The sequence below is a fragment of the Borostomias antarcticus genome (assembly GCF_949987555.1).
Source record: "Borostomias antarcticus genome assembly, chromosome: 17".
NCBI classification, from domain to species: Eukaryota; Metazoa; Chordata; class Actinopteri; order Stomiiformes; family Stomiidae; genus Borostomias; species Borostomias antarcticus.
The window spans coordinates 12769802-12791764 of NC_140250.1; the positions used below are offsets into that span (position 1 = coordinate 12769802).

Below are 21963 nucleotides of genomic sequence, written 5' to 3' on the forward strand. Positions count from 1 at the left end.
GTCTTTTCAACATATCAAAGGTGCTGTTCCAGCGTGTGCTACAATCCCGGATCAGAGTTTTGCCACACTTCTTCATCATTTCTTCATTTGCCACTGATGATTTCCTCACAGCGTGTACCAGCCTCCTTGCTCTCGTGATGACTGCATCAGCACTTGGGTGCTTCATGGCATCTTTAAGTACAAGCTGAAGGGTGTGGGCCAGGCATGGCATCCTCTGGAACTTGTTGTTCTCCCCATGGTCTGGCAGTTCAAGCTCTGAGCAAAACAAAAATAGAAAAAAGACAAACAAAATGTAACAATAAAATTTTAAATGCACAAAAATACCTAAACAGTTACAATCCAACTTGAGCCATGCATTTGACTGAATCAAAAACATTTATGAACTAGAAATGAACTAAATTTCTAGTTTGTGTGTCCCTCTTGGCTTTGGTATACTATATGTAAAGCGCTTTGAGAACCTTGAAAAGCGCTGTATAAATCAAATGCATTATTATTATTAGGGGCCAAGCACAAAGTGCGAAGCCCCTATTGTTATTGATGGTATTATTATTATTCTTCCGCCATGGGAGTCAATGGCAGCCTATAGAACGGAGTGGTAACTTTTTACCAAAATTTGCATGATGGTAGAGGATGATGTGCTGAGTCCATGGAGCACGACCCAGATCGATTAGCCAATAGGGGGCGCTATAGCAGCCGACTGAAGTTGCGAACTTTGAACAGGCATATCTCAGGCCCCGTTTGACCTACAGACATGACACTTTGTACACATATGTCTCTCCACATGGTGAACAAATTTGCCTCAAGGACCCATAACTTCCGGTTATATAGATTTTCCGCCATCTTGAATTTTTTGAAAAACGCTTAAAATCTATCTCCTCCTAGAAAGTTTCACCGATTCACATCACGCTCGGTAGACAGAATCTAGGGAGCAATATCTAAAGTTCCATCTTGGCACATTTTGGAAAAGTTGAATGAAACAGAAACTATGAGCCAATGAAGATTGCAGAGGGCGTGGCTTTGCATGGCTTTTCACGTAAAGGGGTATATTTTCTGAAGGGTTGTACAGAACACCACACATATTTTCAAGGATGTCCGCACATATAAACCGAGGCTAGCCCTGCATTATGGGCTCGATCAAACCCAATGGGGGCGCTAGAGAGCTCATTTCCCGTTTAGGCCTAACCGCCAGGCCGATTTTTCTGAAACTTTTTACACTCGTACCACAGCATATGTTGAGGTATCTTGTGAAATAGGAAGCAGATTGGCCACAGGGTGGCGCTATAACAAGCCAAAATGCTTAAAAGTGGCTAAAACGGAATCGATTGCTGTGGCGCCCCCTGTGGCCAAATGGGTTTTGTAATGGTTGTATGGGTAGATCATCTCATGTTCTACAACTTACTCATTGGACTCTTAATTACCAGATGTAAATTTGATGTCGATATAAGCATTTTAGTGAAAAGCCAGCCATCACTCTCTCAAAGACATATGACAGGCATATCTCATGCCCCGTTTGACATAGAGTCATGCGACTTTGCCGACATATGTGTGTCCTCACGATGAACAAATTTGCCTCAAGAACCTATAACATCCGGTTATGGAAATTATCCGATATTTTGCAAATTTTGAAAAATGCTTAAAATCTATCTTCTCCTAGAAAGTTTGACCGATTCACATGACGCTTGGTACACAGAATGTGGGGAGCAATATCTAAAGTTCCATCTCGAGACATTTTGGAAAAGTTGAAAAAAAAAGAAATTATGAGCCAATGAAATTTGCAGAGGGTGTGGCTTTTTACATAATGTGGTATAATTTCTGAAGGGTTGTACAGAACACCACAAATTATTGCAAGCACATCCTCACATATACCCTGGGGCTATCCATGCATTATTGGCCCGATCAACTCAAATGGGGGCTTTAGAGAGCTAATTTCCTGTTCAGGCCTAACCGCTTGGATGGTATTTCCGAAAACAGATATCGTAGTACCAGAGCATATCTTGAGGTAACTGAAGAAATATGAAGCAGTTAGGCCAAAGGGTGGCGCTATAACGAGCCGAAATTCTTAAAAGTGGCTTAAATGCAATTGATTGCTGTAGCGCCCCCCGTGGCTAAATGGGGTTCATAATGCTTGTATGCGTAGCTGATGGCATGCTCTACAACTTACTAATTGGGCACAACACTGTCAGATTACATTTTGATGTTTATATAAGCATTGTTGTGCAAAGGGACCCCCATTGCACTTTCATTGTATTTTCATTGCTAGAATTAAACCAATGTGTCGTCTCTTCTTATATGAAGAATGTGCTTGTTTAACTGAAATAATCAAGATCACTACAATTGAATGCATATGGACTCCTCTTTAGTTTGACAATAGTCATTCAGGTCAATTGGATGGAAATGTAGACCTTCAATTACATAGCCTACTTACACCAAATGTATGGGTAGGAGAGGGGCATTCTTCTGAAAACTGTGAGGTTAAGAGAGAAACAAGAATTGTGAGTGTTGTTCACAGATTGCTGAATTGTCAATCTATCCCTGCAGTGAGACCTGATGGTAAAGGTGGGTCTCCCAGGCAGATGGAAGGCCTGGAGAATGGCCATGTGGGATGTCGACATGCAGAGAAATAGGTCCTAAAAATATGTCCCAAAATAGAAGAAATGTGTTGAGATGCTTAAAAGGACCTGACACTCACTTGACATCATCAGATTAATTAACTGTGAATGTGGTTGTATGATGATGCTGTTGCATGAATTTAACCTGATGTACCTTGTCAGGTGACAAAGACAGTCACATGCATAGCTCAAATGTGGCTATGGCAGATGCCAGCCATGTTTCTGTTACACAAATGCTATCAGCGTTCATAAAGAATTGATGTGTGTGTACATCTTTAAAGTGTGCTTTAAGACTCTGGATATTGTGTAGAGCCATTATAAATGAACTGGCTTTTGTGGGAGTCTGTGTGAGAGAGGCATTTAGTGTAACATTTGACATAGTTGTATAATGATGATGATGATGATGATCATGGTGATGATGATACTGTTGCATGAATTTGACCTGATTCACCTGGTCAGGTGACATAGATGCTCACATGCATAGCTCCAATGTAGCTATGCCGTGTTTTCCTCGTTGGCTTTGATGCGTTCGTTGCGCTTGGCCCCGTTATTGCTGCTTGCAGCTATATTTATTATTATTATTGAATGGCAACAAAGTCAATCTCCCATCTTCTTGACTGCCTGTCATAAAAAGAACAACCAAAAGGTGGCGCAGTTGATTATAACCCATAGGCTACTACAAGACGCCCAGTAACAAAAGCTCTAATTTACTTCACTTTGTTTTGACACGGCTGTGTCATTCATAGTTCATGTGGAATGGAATGACACATTTTTTAGTTTTCAACTGTGCACATGCACTAATTAAAGCAGAGACTAATGGGCACGTAGCGAGTGACGTTATGTGTGTCGACAGTGTTCACCTGGGCAAATGTGACCCACCCTCTGCGCTTAATAATAATAATAATAATAATGATGCATTTGATTTATATAGCGCTTTTAAGGTACAGTAGCCTACTCAAAGTGCTTTACATAGACAAAACAGCTATACAATATTTACAATAAAATGAGTATGAAAATTATAAATGGGATTCTTATGATCTTATTTAGTGTTAAAGCAGAGACTAATGGGCACGTAGCGCGTGACGTTATGTGTGTTGACAATGACAATGCGACATTTTATAGGCTATCCAAAATAAAATCGTACATTATTAAGACAAAAAACATATTTCACTAATACTATAGGCCTACTCACCGAGACCTCCATTCTCCTCGCCCTCCGAATCTTCCTCCGACTCGGAGTCTGACTCCATCAATCCATCCTCGCCATCTTCAGCGACTGTTGGTTGATCCTGGCTGAGCGCTTGCTCTCGCCTTCTGTCCCTAAGAAGGTGCATGGCCTTGACTATGTTGGAGCCGTTATCTGTCACAATGAGCAGCACCTTGTCTTCTTCTATACCCCATGCATCTAATGTCTGATCAATGCAGCGTGCAATGGAATCTCCGGTGTGTGGGTGCTCCAGTCGGTGCACGTTGAGCAGAGCATGGTGAACTTGGCCTCCGGGAGGATGGTAAAAACAAGCTGACACACCCATGAAAGACGCTGTTAATCCTCTCTTGCTCCAACCATCTACACATAGTGTCAGCTTCCTCGCATCTCTTACGATCTCTTTCAGTTTCTGTTTTGCTGTATCCATCTTGCCCCCGATAAGGTTGTTGACTCTTGCAGCTCCAGGTGTTTTGAACTTTGGTTCAAGTGAAGTGCTGAACTTTCTGAAGGCAGTCGACTCACACAGTCGCGTAGACATCCCAGTCTCGATAAACATGTGCACCAATGCTTCCTCCCGCTTCCTGTGTTCCTGCGTATTTACTGACCAGTAGCTATTGCCTCGCCGTTGTTGGAAGCACTGCTGGAGTGTTTTCTGGATGGTTCTGTCGTGCTCCATGCTCGCGTCTGACTCTGGCCTTGGGTTAGCTTCTGCTGTGCGGGAGGGGGACGGCCCGCTCTCCCTGGCCTTTTCGAGGTAAGCCTCGTTAGCCTTACTGTGATAGCTTTTCAAATGTACTTTCAGGTTTGTGGGATTTTTACCTTTGATGAACGACCCACACACTTTGTCACCTTCTACTATGCACAGGCATTTGCTTCGGTTTGTCACGCTGTCATGCTCAAAATAATCCCAAATTGGGCTATGGCGCTTCCTCCCTAATCTCGCCGCCATGGTCTCCGTCGCCTAGGCTTCCATGCTATGCGGAACAATCGATCAGATAAAAAAATTAAAATAAATGTATAGGCCTGCCGTAACCTAAAGACGAAAACGAAAGACATTTTGTCGATTATTTTATTTTCGTTCGTTTTGTAAACACACAATACAGTTTTAGTTAGTTTTAGTTTTTTGTTTAAGACTCGTTTTTATTTTTATTTCAGTTTACGAAAATGTTTTTTCACATCTAGTTTCGTTTTTCGCTTCGTTTTCGTTTACGATAATAACCCTGGTGCCCACCCACATCCATTGTATGACCAAAATGGTGGTAGAGCAATTATCAGACTTTCTCAAAAGTGCTAGTTTTGTCAACGTTTTGATCTGAACCATTGTATATGATCATAAGTAACCTTAAAACAGGGCTAAATATGCATTTTCCCTTTACTACTCCTTTAATTAAATAAAGATTTGCTTTAAAAAAATAAAAAAATAAAATAAGGTACGGTGAACCTTAGTCTCAGCACCCAAGTATTTGGGCCCCACTGGTAACTTGAACCAGGATGGTTAATCTGAAACAAGTACTGATCCTTAAGATATATATATATATATATATATATATATATATATATATATATATATAACGGAGCCGGCTTGAGGCTCTCGTTCGGCTTACCGGTCAGATGGCATGTGTGACAAGTCCTGATGTAATGGGAGATGTTTTTTTTCAACCGGGGCCAGAAGAAGAACCGGAGTATACGATCATAGGTCTTCCGCACCCCTAAATGGCCCGACTGGTCATGAGAAACCTCTAAGACCAGATCACAAAACTTGGTGGGAACCACAATTTATATCACGGGGTCCCCCACAAGAAGGTCACCATGGGAGGCCCACTTCAATAACCCATCCTGAAGGAAGTAACCGAGCACCGCACTAGTCACCTCATCAGCAGAGAGCAGGTTATCAAACACCTCTTTTAAGGATGGGTCCGCCTGCTGCTCCCTCACCAGGTCACTATGGGAAACAGACAGAGGAACATCAGATAGGGACACCTTGGCTACACTGGGCACCAGACTAGTCAGAGGTAAGTGAACCTCTGGCTTGGCTCGGCTCATGGCTCGGGTTACTGCACAAGCCGTGAAAAACCCAGGGAAGCTTGGTTGCTGCACATCAGGCTTCCTCTCACTCAAAGGGGCGTCCGTAACCAGGGGAGGAAAAACTTCAACTGGGGGCCGCGAGACCCACACCCTTAGCTTCCCGCGGTCTACCCTTCAAAACCAGACACTCTGCCTTTCAGTGGCCCTTACCATGACAGTAATTACACACACTGCTTGGACCTACCTTGCCACGTGAGCCACGATCCCCAGAGGCCACCGTAGGCTCCTTACCAGACCCAAACCTCCCACGATCCATGGCTGGCGAACTACACTCCGCACCCCCATGGTTTACGGAATGGAAACCAGGCGCAGCCTCTCTACGACGGCTGTCGTTATGTACACAAAGCTCAATGAAGCTGCCTTTATGGGTCAACATGTAATCGTCCGCCAGGGCCGCCGCCTCCAAAGCGGTCTTTACCTGGCCCTCATGCACAAAAGTAGCAACACGCCCAGGCACAGAATCTGTAAACTGCTACAACACTACAAGTTTACACAGCCCCTCAGGGACCAGAACCCCCAACTCAAACAGCCCCACCCTGAGAACAGCCTTTACACTGTCCTTCAACCAGCTAGCACTAACCCCAATCTCATAGTGCGCCGCATTGCCCAACAACTGCTCCTTAGTACACTGCTCCAATAACTCAGAAGGAGACGTCACAAAGTCCTCAACACTCGCTATACTTCACAATACCAAAACAAAACTCTACTACAATATTATACAATTATCAGTATACAATAACAAATTATTATACTGTATATATCATTATTTCTTACCAGAAAGGAACCTAACCAGATGCTGACGTCACAGTGTGGGCGGGGAACATGGCGCAGCCAACCCGTTGGAGCAGAGTTCCCCCCCTAACTGCCTAGCCCAAAACTAACTAAGACTCTTCATGTGACTCCTTACGGCGGGTACTTACGCACTAGAGCCCGCTGGTGCGAGAAAGCGATCGGCACGCCGACAACCCCTCGGAAACCAGGGATGTGCCCCCGAGACAAATGCTCTAGCCATGTATGTCACAACACTAACACCCACACCCCCCTGCAACGAACCCAAAGGGGAAGCGTTGCTTAGCCTACCAGGGAGAAACCAACAGAGCTCCAAAACCAACAGGCCAGCCAAACCAGCGCACCGCCACACACACGCCAATTAACCTACAGTGCGGTCCCAACACAAACCGTCACCCAGCACAAGCCAGGGACAGCACTCAACTCCACCTCGAAACAAAACAAAAACGCAATAAAGGAGCAAACCAATGAACAAATCAAACACCCAAAGGCAGCAAACCAGGCAAAACAGCAACTAAAGAACCAACCACAGGCGCGCAACCCCCGGACAGCCACGCCAAAACCTGGGCAGAAAACCAAACCCAAAAGGACCCAAACAAACCAAAATAAAAAGGACGAGCCCTCACTTTTGTTACGACCCGGTTCGTTCGAGTCGCAACAAAAAGGGAGTCACACGCCCAAACCATAATCAACAGAATATTTAATATAAGTTAAACACAAAAGTACAACAAAACAAAACATAAATGAGTGGTGTGAAGAGTATCAGTGATATCAGTAGTGTGGTGTAGTGAATGGATGTGTGAGTAAGGTAGGTGTGGATGTTGGATGCACCTAACTAATACAACCCATAAGAACTAGTCAACTGAAACAAACAGAAGAGTCTCGAAAATGGGGAATGAGAGAGAGCCGCTGTGGGAAACTAGCTTTTTATCCAGGCACACCTGGGCCCAGGTGTGCCCAATCACCCCTGACGACCATCACCACCTCCACCTGCTGGACACAAAAACACAAACAACACACAAACAACACACATACAACACACCAGCAGATGGAGCCAGAGGGGCGTCACAATTAGAGACCTTTTTGTTACTTCTCTGTTGTTTACCCAGATTAATTTCACACACATCTTGCTTATCCTTGCCACACTTACATTGGGTGGTGAAAAGATTGTTGCAACAAAAAGCAGTTTAGATAATATAAATGTCTTTATTACACCTATTTGTGCACTATAACTTTCCCTGACCCCCCATTTATCTGTTACATCTAATATCTCTTTTTCCTTTCTGTCCCAATTTCGTTGGGTGCAGTCGTTATTGCTAAAGTATATGCCTAAGATTTTAACCTCCTCCTTCACCTCTAGATCTATGTGTGGCCTCACACTATCCTCCCCTATCCAGGTACACTCAGTTTTTGTGTGGTTTAATTGTGCACCAGCAGCTTTTTCATAGAGGTAGAAGTGCTCTCCTATTGGGGTGAATTTGGGTTATCTGGGACATTGGGTAATGTGGGACACCTAAACTCCAGTTTGTTTATTTCTTGTTCTCACAAAATCTAGTCAAGAGGATTTTTACTATAGGATTAGCATGGATGTCATGTAACTGAAATCATATGACTTCACGGGGGTGATGTCACAGAAAGGGGCGGGGCACTTGTCATTCAAGAAGCTCACACCAGAATTGCTTGAAAAGGTCAGTGACAGGATTCTGACAAGATTAATGTTAAGGATATAAATCTGTCATAAATAAGACAATGTTTCTAATTGTTATCTAATTATGTGTGTGATCTATTCAAGCAACAAAATGTGCATTAAAGTGTGGAAAATGTGTTTTGGTTTTTAAACATGTTTTAGTTGTCCCATTTTATCAAATATGATTGATAATGTGGGACAGCATGCTTTGGGTACTTTGGCTCATTATTTAAGTTCTTCAAATGGGTGAAATGTGCATTTAGGGACTTCCTGAAGGTGCATACATAGTTACTCAAGGTCTATAAGTATAATGTACAGTAATTGACCGATGTGACTGACCTGCAGTTCTGGTTAACTGATAACCAAGTTTGCTAGCTCTAGCTAGCTAGGTAGTCACATAAGTCATTTACAGCTAGCTAGCTAGTTACATTACAGTAATTTACCTAAGCCAGTAGACCAAGTTCGCTCACTCTAGCTAGCTAGCTAGTTACAGTGTAACAGTGTTTCTACAGTATAGCTACATACCTTGTAAACATGAAACGTTAACATTAAAATTGTAGCTAGCTAGCTACTGTATACAAGGTATGTAGCTATACTGTAGTAACACTGTCGTAACTAGCTAGCTAGCTAGAGCTAGCGAACTTGGTCTACTGGCTTAGGGAAGGTGAAACAAATAGTAGTGTTACTACAGTGTAGCTACAAGTCTTGTAAACATGGGACGTTGTTAACATTGACATTCTGCATAATAAAGCATGTTAAGCTTGCATTTCCCATTCAGAGATGGCTGCCCTGCCATTCCAATGAACTGGTCAGTACACATTGAGTAGGCAGTCATGTAGGGTAGCCACACCGGTTCAATGAAACATATTTGTGGGTATTTCAGAATACAATGGCACCACAGCGTCAGGAAAAGAGAGGGCAACAGAAAGAGCGAAGAAGAGAGAGAGAGGGGAATGAGAGGAAGAGGCTAAACCAGTGAAGTAAGAGTAGAATGAAGGGAGCTATAGCTGAGTACAGAGAGCAAGTGGAGGCAGTTGGCATCCCTCAGCTTCGTCTTTTGGCCAGGGCCTGGAATGTTCCAAAGTTGACCCTTCAGAGAAGAGTGAAAGGAACAGGGGACCACAGGCCCATAATCGGGAGGAAGCCCTTTATATCCCAAGAGGATGAAAGTGAGCAAGCTGAGCTTGTGAAGCTACTTGGGAAAAGGGGTTTTCCCCTCAGGGTGGAAGATGTCCAGAGCCTTGCGTTCCAGTTTGCAACGGAAAAAGGGATCAGGGGCTTCTCTGAAGCCAAGAAGAAAGGCTTCTGTGGTGGCTCCACCTGGTTTCAGGGGTTCCTGAAGCGGTTCCCCACCCTAAGTATCAAAGCCCGAGGGTCTCTCTGCTCCCAGAGCAGCGTGCTTCAACCGCCCAGTAGTCCTGAAGTGGTTCAGCGACTATGAACAAGTCATCAAGTCCCTGGGCTTAGAACATGCGCCGGACCATATTTGGAACTGCGACGAGACGGGCCTGCAGGACTACTTCCTCTCCTCCATAGTGGTTGCCGAGGTTGGAGGACCATGCTTTGAGGTCACTGCTGGCGAGAAGGGGACCACCGCCTGCCTCGCCAGTTTGAATGCTGCCGGTGGGTATGGCACCACAATGATTATCTTCAAGGGCAAACGGCTGAAAGCAGAGTGGCTCCTGGGGTGTCCACCAAATACTGTGGTGAAAGTCCCTTGTTTTTTGAGTGGGGCAAGCAATTCGTGCTGCAGCTGTCAAGAGATGACCCACGTCCACATGTCCTACTGCTTGATGGACACAGCTCCCATGTTTTTAACATGGAATTTTTAAATCTAATGAAGGACAACAATGTTGTTTTCCATGGCCTACCAGCACACACCACACACTACCTGCAGCCAGCAGACAGGGCCCTCTTCAAGAGCCTCAAGCACTACTGGAGGCTGGAGGGGAGGGCTATCACCAGGGAGAGTGGGGGAAAAGGCTAGACAGAACCTTGTTTTTGCCAGTCTTTTCAAAGGCCTGGAGCAAGGCAGCGACCCCTTCGTAATGCCATTGCTGTCTTTCAGGGCATTGGGATATAACCATTGAACCCAGCCCACATTGGTGCTGCCCTCTTCGCACCAAGTGAAACAACAGAGAGAGATCAGCAAGACATACCTCCTAGTGCCCCACCAATCCATCACCCTCCACAGCGGCTTCTGCAGGCAGCCCTGCACGCTCCTCACCTCCGTCCTGAGGCCCACCCCCTGCATGGCCCTGTTCTGGCAGCCCTGGACCCTCCTCACCTCCGTCCTGAGGCCCACCCTCCACAGCGCCTTCTGCAGGCAGCCCTGCATGCTCCTCACCTCCGTCCTGAGGCCCACCCCCTGCATGGCCCTATGCTGGCAGCCCTGGACCCTCCTCACCTCTGTACTGAGGCCCACCCTCCACAGCGCCTTCTGCAGGCAGCCCTGCATGCTCCTCACCTCCGTCCTGAGGCCCACCAACTCTCTGTCCAACTCTTTGATTTTTTACAAAGACAGTTACATCATCTCATAGGCAGTTACTTTGACCTTTGTGCCGTTCGTGTTCCTTCAATTCTATTATAATTTCTTATTCGCTGTATAAGAGGACTGATTGCAATAACATAAAGATCTGTGCTTAGCGTACAACCTTGCTTCACTCCCTTCTGGATGTTGATGTAGCCTACTCAGTCACACTTCCATTGACTTTAACAGCCACTTGAGACATTGCATATAACATCTTGACCATGTTGTAAATGGTAAATGGACTGCACTTATATAGCACTTTTCCACCTTAGCGGCACTCAAAGCGCTTTACAATGGCCTCTCATTCACCCATTCACACACACACACACACACCAATGGCGGTAGCTGCCATGCAAGGTGCTAACCTGCTCATTGGGCTCAATTTGGGGTTAGGTGTCTTGCTCAAGGACACTTCGACATGTGGACAGTCGGAGCTGGGATTCGAACCTGTAATGGAATTTAACTGATCTAGTCAAAAAAGGATTTACCAAGATTCGCTCAAAAGGTTAAGTCTGGTTGATTGAGGAAACATACGAGCGCATGGACTTCAGGACAACGCAACAAGAGTGGTTCATCCTAGAAGTGAAGCCCTTCGGTCTTGCTCTGCCTTATATTCAAGCAAAACACAGGTACGGTGCTTCCAGGATGTGATTGGCTAATCCATTGTACGTCATATGAAATGGCAGGCGTGGCCGAGGATACAGACATGTGACATGAGAAAAGGTGGCAATTTCTTGGAGACAAAAGGACAAAGGATGGTTATTCTGGTGTAGACAGATTTCTAGGTGTATGGCCTCCTGGAGGCCATTCTGTAGGTTAGCACAGCTATGTGAACGGTTGGGGAGGTGGTGAATTACAAAAAAGGAGAGAGAGAACAAAGGTTTAAGGTGTTTGGATGTAAATTCTATAACAATACCCCATTTGTGCCTGACCAGGTACACAAAAATAAAATATAAAAATCCAAACACAAAGTGTAAACATTCAGCTATGCTATACATGTGGAAAGGAAGTAATCTCTCCACTAGGTGGAGCAAAAATAAAAAAAGAATTTTATTGTGAAATATTTAACAAAAAAATAGATTATTTTCTTTCCACGTGCAAAATCACGCAGCAAAACCCCTTGTTTCAGAAATATGACAGGAAACAAGGTAAAAAAAGATGACATGATTATAGTCTAAAAGTGGACAACCATTCACCACAAACCTTGATTTAAAGTTTGACAGAAACAACGTAAAAAGATGAATGGTTACCAGTGTAAAAAGGGCAAAAAACCTCTTGGTCAATTTAGAGGAAAAACCCAAAGAAATAACTCTTCAAACTAATTTATCAACTTATGTTTCAACCTTTGTAACTCTTGTAAACAAATATGATATTTTTTCAAGATAATTTCAAAGTTCATTCACTCCTGTTGTGAACAATCGAATGCAATTTCTTCTGGATCGTAGCTTCCATGTTTGCGTCTCTGAATATCCAATGTAGGTTCCAGTGTGTGGGGTTAGAGGTGCAGTCATTGCTGTTGAGCTTGTCCACGTTGTCATAACAACAACCACGAGAAGGAGGTGACCGGCAAGGTCAGTCTCCGATTGCTCATCAGAGGAGAGGACAGTGTGCCGGTGACCGGCAAGGTCACTCTCCGATTGCTCATCAGAGGGGAGGACAGTGTGGCGGTGACCGGCAAGGTCACTCTCCGATTGCTCATCAGAGGAGAGGACAGTGTGGCGGCCCACTGCTTTGCCCTTGAGATCTCTGGTTCGGCTGCATGGACCGTCCTCTCAGCTACTTTTGACAGCTATTCCACACAGGCCAGAATGCCATGGTCCTGATTGTTCCATCTTTGACGGGTAGGTTCACCCCGCTACATCTCTTCTCTTCCATGTTTTCTGGCCTGTTCTCAGGCTGCTCATCTGCTCCTTGGTTTGGGACGCAACGGCGTCGAAGTTCTCTCAGCTACTCTGGCAGCCGTCTGCGTGGTGAGTTGAATCTGGTACGGCCCCAGGTCGCGGATCAGGACCCAACGGCCTGGTTGGAGATGATAAGAAGAAGCCCTCTCTGGCGTCCGGAATGGTCGCCTTCCCTTAGTGGGGACTTCATACGGGGCAGGTCGGCAATGTCCTCTGGTCTGGTCTGGTCTCCCTGTTCCCCTCTTTGAGTCCTCTGGTCTGGTCTGGTCTCCCTGTTCCCCTCTTTGGTCAGGAACCCCCTCTTTGGTCAGGAACGGTTATCAGCAGTCTGTTGAAGATACTCAGAAACATCGTTAAGTGCAAGCCACATTCTATCATCCCCTCTTCCTGGCAGGAGATGATCCTGCTTTGGGGAAAAATTGTGTTATTCAGTCAGGAAAAACTTAAACAGGCCAAACAGTAGCAGGGATCTAGGCTCTGCAGTAGCCTACAGTGACATCAGGGGCAGTGTAAGAATTACTTTAACACGCCCAGTCCCCAGTCATGATCAAGGCAATTGGATTTTGCTCTAGAATTTCTCTTGCGATTTTATGAAATACAAAATAAAAAGATTCTCGTCTCAACAAAACAACACCCCCTAAGGGTGAAAACGAAAAATTCCCTTAAGTCAGGATAAAACAGAGATGGGGAAAAAATGCATTATTCAAATAAAATAACACTAAAATGAATTCGCTTCATTTACAATTAATTAAACATCAATTATCTAAAACTTCCCTCTTCTGCATTTGAGGACAGAGTATTGGGCACGCTTCGGACAAAATGGTCTCTTCCCTATGTCATACTTATCTGTCGTTCACGGTGAGTCGGTGACATGCATCCCACGAACAGGCCGGTAACCTCCATCTCCACCTCCGGTCCTGTGCCCGTCTCCTGGTTCGGCATTCACCCATCACTCCCGGAACGACAGTTGTCTGTAAAAACACTTAGAAAAACACTCAGACCCGATGAATGTGCCTCAAACTATAAACATGAGATATTTAACATAAACATTAAAAATATATAATTGGGTTAGGATATGCTGTATTCAGATTAAGACACTGGCAAACAGTATCTATCCCCCCACTATCATGCACAAACCTTACGTCCTCAGCTACATCTGTCTTGTCCTGTTTTGTCCTGTTTATTTACCTTAAGGGGAGACACGGTAGGTGAAAACATCGTTTTTCAACGCCCTGGTCAAATTTGAGATTTTGTGCTAGTTTGCTTCCATAACATGTCTTCTTTCATACTAGTGGAAATAAAACATCAAAAATACGCATTTAGATGTTTATTTTACTTAATTTAGTCTGTTTGCGTCTGTAGATTCTTCCTAAAATCACCAAAAGTTAGCCTTTTTTCGGAACGTCTCGCAGCGTTTCTTTCGTCTGGATCCGGTCATCCGGGTATCGTTTGAAAGATCTGGCTCTCGTGCACAATGTTATCGCAACCAAACCTGATAGTTTCATTTGTATCAGCAACCAATCGTGGAAATACAAAGGCGGGTTTGATGCTAACCGTGAAATCTCATTGGCTGTTGTTGATTTCTGAGAACGTGATTGGTTCAGCGCGTCCACTTCCACTTCCTTATATCTAATCCAAATAATGCCGTCTGTAAAGCCTTCTAAACGTAATAAGCAACAACGACAACAGTGTTTGCCCGCAAGGTTGAACGGAAAACATGAGAAACTAAATGGAAAGGTTTACATTTATGAGATATAAAGTGCCTATTCGTGCAAGTTGTCATTAGCCGGTGCTAGCATGTCCAGTCAGCAGCAGGGAGATGAGGCTAGCGTTAGCATGTCCAGTGAGCAGCAGAGAGATGCGGCGCATTTGAATGAGCTGATAACTGGGTTGATTTGTCCTAATTGTGCAGGGACTGGTCTTAAAAATAACATAGATCCTCAGAATAGTGGGTTCTGTAGTACTTTGCTCTTAGAGTGCAGTCTTTGTGAGAAATGGCTATCGCAAAAGTGTCTACACATCGACTGGCTTCATGATACAACTAGGAATGTCAATGTGAGGATGGTCCTCTTAGCGCACGAGTTAGGGTTGGGGTATGCAGCTCTCCAAAAGATTAGTAAAGTGTTGGATCCCAGGGCTTCATCTGAAAACGTATCAGAAACATGACAAGAGGGTGACAGGTAGGCTATTGAAACGTGTTCCCTCTCTCTCTCTCTCTCTAGCCAATATCAGAAGCCTATACATATGCACAGTAGTCTCCCTCTCTCTACCTGTGGCATTTCTACATGCATCCATAAACTGACCAAATAAACTGTTTTAATTTCAGTTGCTGAAATAGAGAGAGGTCTGGAGTCCTTTCACAGAAGCAGAGAGCAGATTAGGCAGGCATATGCAGATGTGGTCCCAGAGGGAGATAAGCTGACTGCCAATAAATGCAAAATGTTACAAAAGTATTACAGTTATTGAGAATTATTACAATAATTCTCAATAACCAGCGTTCAGTGGACAACATGAAGGCGGCAATATGGGGTAGTCCGCTTCACTGATGACAACCATATGCGCACCAGGAACATATTGTGGTTTTAGGACAGTTTTGGGGACTGCAGCTGAGTAGGTTCTACAGACCAGCTGCTTAGAACAGTTTTGTGAACTGCAGCTGAGTGGGTTCTACAAACCAGCTGCCTAGAACAGTTTTGTTGATAGCTAGTGTGGTGCCATCTGAGGAGTGACTCTGTAGACCTATGACGGCGTAGCTTGATGTCTCCTATGGTGTTGCTTTTGACGATGGTTATATCACTTGTTTGTTTGGCAATCTATATTTAGCTTCTATTGGTGTTTACCCTGCATTGTTTACCACATCTTGTCCTGTGTATTTATGAATCAGCTTACTCTTCATGTTCATTCATTCATTCATTCATGTTTATTCTATGTAAAACGCTTAAAAAAACACAAAAAGTTAGATAATCTTTTTTCTCATGCATGTCCTCGTCAAATGTGTCTATCTTTGTCCATGATCTGTTTAACAAAATAATACAAGTTTTCTAAAAGGGAATGTTCTCTTCCCTACTAACATTGTCTCGTCTCTAGTCTCGTCTTACTAACACCCCACTCGTGGGCTGTACCTTGACGTGGTGAGCGGGCTTCCAACTAAACAGGTTGGAAACTTGCTTCTCTATACAAAATGTCTACTCCTGGACTATTTTGAATCCACAACATGCTGTGTTATTCAGTTTTCAGTTTCTATGTGTTTTCAGATGTTGTGTAATGTTGTTACTAATGATGTGATTGGATATTGTGTTTGTAAATATTGGTTTACAATGCAAATGTATGGTTTTTGACAATACAAATTTTCAAAGCCCGTTTTCTCAAAATGAGTTATTTCTTATCTTAGGGACATCAAAACCACCACTTGAGTAGCACCTACATACACCTAACTTTCCAGTTTTGTTCCAATCCATATTCTGAAGGGTTTGGCCAAGGGGGATTTTTAAATTTAATTCATAGCCTGATTTATATAACAGTTTATCCCTAAAACATGGTGAAAATTGGTCTTTTTATGACTGTTGACAGTATTTTCTGATTTCTGAAGTGAAGAAAAGATATATCAAAAATCCCCCTGGCCAAAGTTTTGAATAGGGATATGTGAACAAAATGAAACAAGAATTTTGAATCTGGATTGAACCAATTTAAAAAATGGATGTCCCGAAATTATGCAAATTAGCGCATATTTAAAGATGCTCCTTAATGTACCTAACAAACTGGGGGAGTTTGATGGTGATACCTATTAAGGCTTTTTTTTTTCCTATTCACCTGGGGTGTCTCCCCTTAAAAAAAATGGGTCTATATTGGCTATTTAAAATCTACCTTGTGGGTTGTTCAAGGGAACCCCAGCAGGTGGCGCTGGACCCCAGGTCTGAGAATTCTCCATTTCTTTTATCTTGCGGTAACTGTGACACTGTGCCATCCAGTGACCATATTGTCCACAATGGAAACATGCTTCATCCTTCCCACTCTGTCTGTACCGATGAATATGCTTAGACCTACTACTACGTTGTCTATTCTCCCTTTGTCGTCCTCCCCGTTTTTGTTTCACCCCGGCAGAGTTGAGAGGCGGGGCGGCAGCTACAATAGCGGGTGAAATAGTCATAGTCTGGGAAGGATGTGTGAGCTCTGAGTGCCGAGTCGGCGTGATAGAGTTCAAAACGGAATGACTAGGAGGGGGAAGGGACCCTGAATATTCATCTCTCTTAACTTCCTCAGCTACGCGTCTTTCTGACTTGAAAAAACACTCATGTGCGACTATTTCCCACTTCCTGAATGCATTCCAATCTATCGCATTTCCAGGCTCCCTTCCTAATCTAGTTATCTCAAACGCCTGTAACTGAGCTCTAACAGTCGCTAACTCGAGAATCGAGAGTGTACCGGACAGGGGGAAATCAGAATGTCTCTGCCCATAGCAAAAACTGCATACAAGCATCATCCCAAAACCTTTGCGCAACAATCTTAGCTGGGCCAGACAGCGAACTAGTATTGGTATTCATAATTAACACAATACCCTACAGCCTATAATTCAAAACTAACGATTAAAAGAAAAGTATAGTTAAAACAGGCGGGAAATAAACAAAGGAATACAATTTCGAAAGAAACAAAGACACATTAAACCGCTAAGTAACTCACCCAGCAACTGGTCCTTTGTTCTCCCTCTGGCTCGATGGCGGATCACGGGAGAGCGGAGTGGTGTTTTCTGCGTCTCCCAGACGACCAGCTACTAGATCGAGCAGTTAGGATTTAACAGTCGAAACGGTGTACAAAATGTAAACAATACTTACCTGGAGAAAAGGCGCGCTTAACAAATACAAGGCAAGAGCCGAAGCTCAAACAGTAAACAACAAAACGAACAACCCCGTGTAGGGACACAGAACACAAAGGACGAACAAAGGCCCACGTTAACACAAGCAAAAAAACATATGCCTGCCCGGCTGAACCACCAGCCTCTTGGTTGGAAGCTACCCAACCACCCGGGATAAAGGGGACAAACGTTTCTCCAAGAAACGCGGATCGGACACTACCAAATCTCTCCCAGTAGCTACCTTCGTTGAGAAAACATACAACGGCTTTGCGGTTTTAATTCCACCCGCGACCGGCCAAAGGGGAAGCCCGTTCTGTGCCAACTTTGGCGTATTAACTCAACACCAACTTAACCATTCTAAACTGCAACCGATAAACAACCTAAACTATACATCACCTGCAGGGGAACAAGTCACAAGACCAAAATCACACTTCTTCTGAAAGGCAAAACCCCTAGTAACGAAACAAGGACGAAGTCAAAGAACAATACAATATCATATATCGCTATTGTTGAGTTACAACTACTTAGATCGTCACCAAACCCACCCCGGGGGTTTGTTTCCAACAATACGCCAGCCCAACCACACAATTCGAAACGAAAATAAGGCAAATACAACTCATAACCATAAGAGGGTTCGTTCAAACGTACCTGTGAGTTCAAGAAGCCAGTGGAAGAACTGAGGAAATAATCTCAGCGTGCGCTCTGGCGCAAGAGAGAAGATTGACTTTCCGAGCCCATTATGTGGACCGACACGTCTGTCGACCAATTCATCCACTGGAATCCCGAAGCAATACAACAGGTAGTCCTCCCTTTTCATCCGCGTCGCCAACTGTAATGGAATTTAACTGATCTAGTCAAAAAAGGATTTACCAAGATTCGCACAAAAGGTTAAGTCTGGTTTATTGAGGAAACATACGAGCGCAAGGACTTCAGGACAACGCAACAAGAGTGGTTCATCCTAGAAGTGAAGCCCTTCGGTCTTGCTCTGCCTTATATTCAAGCAAAACACAGGTACGGTGCTTCCAGGATGTGATTGGCTAATCCATTGTACGTCATATGAAATGGCAGGCGTGGCCGAGAATACAGACATGTGACATGAGAAAAGGCGGCAATTTCTTGGAGACAAAAGGACAAAGGATGGTTATTCTGGTGTAGACAGATTTCTAGGTGTATGGCCTCCTGGAGGCCATTCTGTAGGTTAGCACAGCTATGTGAACGGTTGGGGAGGTGGTGAATTACAAAAAAGGAGAGAGAGAACAAAGGTTTAAGGTGTTTGGATGTAAATTCTATAACAAACCGCTGACCCTTTGATCATTGAACGACCCGTTCTATCAACTGAGCTACAGCCGCCTCATGTTTTTATCATGTTGATAAAATCATGGGCTACACCATATTTTGATAAAACCTTCCACAGGTAGTCTCTGTTTATGAAATCAAAGGCCTTCTTCTGGTCAAAGCCTACTACGAAAAAGCCAGGTTTGTCAGGCTTTACCATTTCCCTGATCATGTTTAAATTATCCCACATACTTCGGCCTTTAATAGCACGTTTGTTCTTTTTCAATTGTCTAGTATTTGTCTTAATCTTGTCATTATAATATTTGCCAAACTGTTATAATCTATGTTAGTATGTTTATGTTTATTTATTTGGATCCACCATTAGGTACTGCAATATGCAGTAACTACTCTTCCTGGGGTCCTCAGTAGGCTAAGAGTAATCCGTCTCCAATTACTGAGATCCTTTTCGTCTCCTTTTTTGTAAATCATGGATATTATACCCTGATAAAAGCTGTCATGCATTCCTGTCTGACTATTCAAACCCTCATTAAAGGCGGAGGCCAACAGGTAATCAATATCCTTACTAAAAGTTTGATAAAACTCCTGGGGAGTCCGTCTGGGCCGGGTGACTTCCCTCCATTTAATAGGGAGATTACCAGTTTAATTTCCTCTGGTGTGTTGGCCCTTGTAAGTGAGGCACCATTGAAAACATGCGTCAGCTGTATTTCAGAGGGGAAAACCTCCGTACATTCCACCACACTAGACTTATCAGCTCCATACATTTTACTAAAACTATCTACAATAACTTTCTTTATATCATGATCTGTATTAACAATTTTACCTTCATTATCTCTTAACGAATTTAGGCATTTGTAATCGAATGGTAATGGGTGTCCTCAGCAGGCTCTGTGTGTGTGCGTGTGCGCGTGTGAAAGGGTTGGGCTGAGGCAGGAGGTTCTATCCTGTGGGGCTCCGCCCGGCAGAAAAGAGCGCTCACTGTGTTCAATCACATCCGCATTTTCGACATACCTGTACAGTAATAGACGGGCCACGTTTGGAAAGTTGAACACTTAACCCGAAGGTTTCGTAGAAGACGGTCGAAAAGAAAACAGTTAAATATGTCTGGACGTGGCAAAGGAGGCAAAGGACTCGGCAAGGGAGGCACGAAGCGTCATCGCAAGGTTCTTCGTGATAACATCCAGGGCATTACTAAGCCTGCAATCCGTCGTTTGGCTCGCCGTGGCGGTGTGAAGCGTATTTCTGGTCTGATCTACGAAGAAACCCGTGGTGTGCTGAAGGTCTTTTTGGAGAACGTCATCCGTGATGCCGTTACCTACACCGGGCACGCCAAGAGAAAGACCGTCACCGCCATGGATGTCGTCTACGCTCTGAAGCGTCAAGGACGTACCCTGTACGGTTTCGGCGGATAAGCCATTTTTGCCTCATTTGTTAGTCTACAACCCAACGGCTCTTTTAAGAGCCACCCACATCTACAGTTAAAAGCGATGGGTCCATGTTGAGTGAAGCTAAGGCATTAATAGTCAACGCTTATTTTAATTTTAGGTTGTTGTATTTCTTAATCGTGAGCTTGCATCTGAGGAGCTCCGAAATACGCATTGCATTGTACACTCGCATATTACAAGTAAATTAACTTGATCCAGCTAGTATACAGGAATGACGCGTAGGAAGAATGGCTTGTTCACCAACACTGTTGGAATTGTTTTATTGTAGAAAAAATATATTCCCAGCCACGGGTTGTCGCCCGTCTACATCAAGATGATTACCTTGCCGCAATATCTGATTAAATTGTATGCTGTCCATATAAAGTCCCAAGTGTTGAAATATTCAGTTTCCTTCTAGTCGAGCTACACAGAATTAATGTTAATATATAATGAAAGGATGTGGCAGAAGAGAAATATGTAGGCTATGCAATTAGAAGGATGTGTTCTTGCCTTCAGCAATTGCACAAGACTGCACAGTAATGCAGTACAGATCTCCAGTATGAGGCAATGAACTCCACAGCGTAGGATTTATAAGAAGCAGGATCCGTCCTCGCAGTCTTGGCGGGAGTTAAGAAAAAGCGCGCAATACATGTTTTGATAGCCATCAAGTAGCCTATAGATAGGCCTATATTCTACTTTGATAACTATTGAACCCTGGAAAGATCAGAGGTCAAAAGTTGGACAACAAAAGGCACATTCTGGGAGTAATTACAGCATGTGCCCCGAGTTTAAGATATACGAAAAGTAGCCAAACAAGTCTACAATCTATATCGCCATGGAATTGCATTATTTTACAGAAAATGTGGGTGGCTCTTAAAAGAGCCTTTGGGGTAGTTTGGAGCCGTGGAAAGCAGCCTCTACTTGGAGCTGGTGTACTTGGTCACTGCCTTGGTGCCCTCGGACACGGCATGCTTGGCCAGCTCGCCGGGGAGCAGCAGGCGCACGGCGGTCTGGATCTCCCTAGAGGTGATGGTGGAACGCTTGTTGTAGTGAGCCAGGTGAGAGGACTCTCCGGCAATGCGCACGAAGATGTCGTTCACAACGGAATTCATGATCCCCATGGCCTTGGAGGAAATACCGGTGTCGGGGTGGACCTGCTTCAGGACTTTGTACACGTAGATGGCGTAGCTCTCCTTCCTTGACTTTCTGCGCTTCTTGCCGCCTTTGGCAGCGGTCTTGGAAACGGCTTTCTTGGAGCCCTTCTTGGGCGCGGACTTAGCGGCAGGCTCAGTCATTTTGATTCGTCGTCGCTTCAAAGGAACAACGTTTTTAAGAGCTTTATTGATAATTTCAGTACATTACAAAATCACAATACAGATGTGGGAACATAAGAATGTAACTTGACCCGCGGTATTCTAACAGGCGCTTTACGGCATAACGCACCACCGCTCGCCTGCCCATAGGGGCGCAGTAATACCACTCATTGACCCATTGTTGTAGCTCATCTCGCACATTAGATGAGCCTACCGTTCTCAAACTCCTTGTTCTCTGTCTGGTTGTAATTTAATTATTACGAACAAAGCCTATCT

The 21963-nt window shown here is 44.2% G+C and overlaps 2 protein-coding genes across 2 annotated transcripts; one reads left to right on the plus strand and one right to left on the minus strand.

Annotated features, from left to right (window-relative positions):
- Positions 1 to 20050: 20050 nt before the first annotated feature.
- On the plus strand, positions 20051 to 20362 carry LOC311320267 (histone H4-like; the record flags this gene model as incomplete). The annotated part of the gene is made up of 1 exon (XM_084451999.1): positions 20051 to 20362. One exon carries the CDS (start codon positions 20051 to 20053, stop codon positions 20360 to 20362), a length of 312 nt encoding a protein of 103 aa, XP_084308125.1.
- A 929-nt stretch (positions 20363 to 21291) lies between these two features.
- Positions 21292 to 21669, minus strand: LOC311320268 (histone H2B-like; the record flags this gene model as incomplete). The annotated part of the gene is made up of 1 exon (XM_084452000.1): positions 21292 to 21669. One exon carries the CDS (start codon positions 21667 to 21669, stop codon positions 21292 to 21294), a length of 378 nt encoding a protein of 125 aa, XP_084308126.1.
- Between the last annotated feature and the right edge of the window lie 294 nt (positions 21670 to 21963).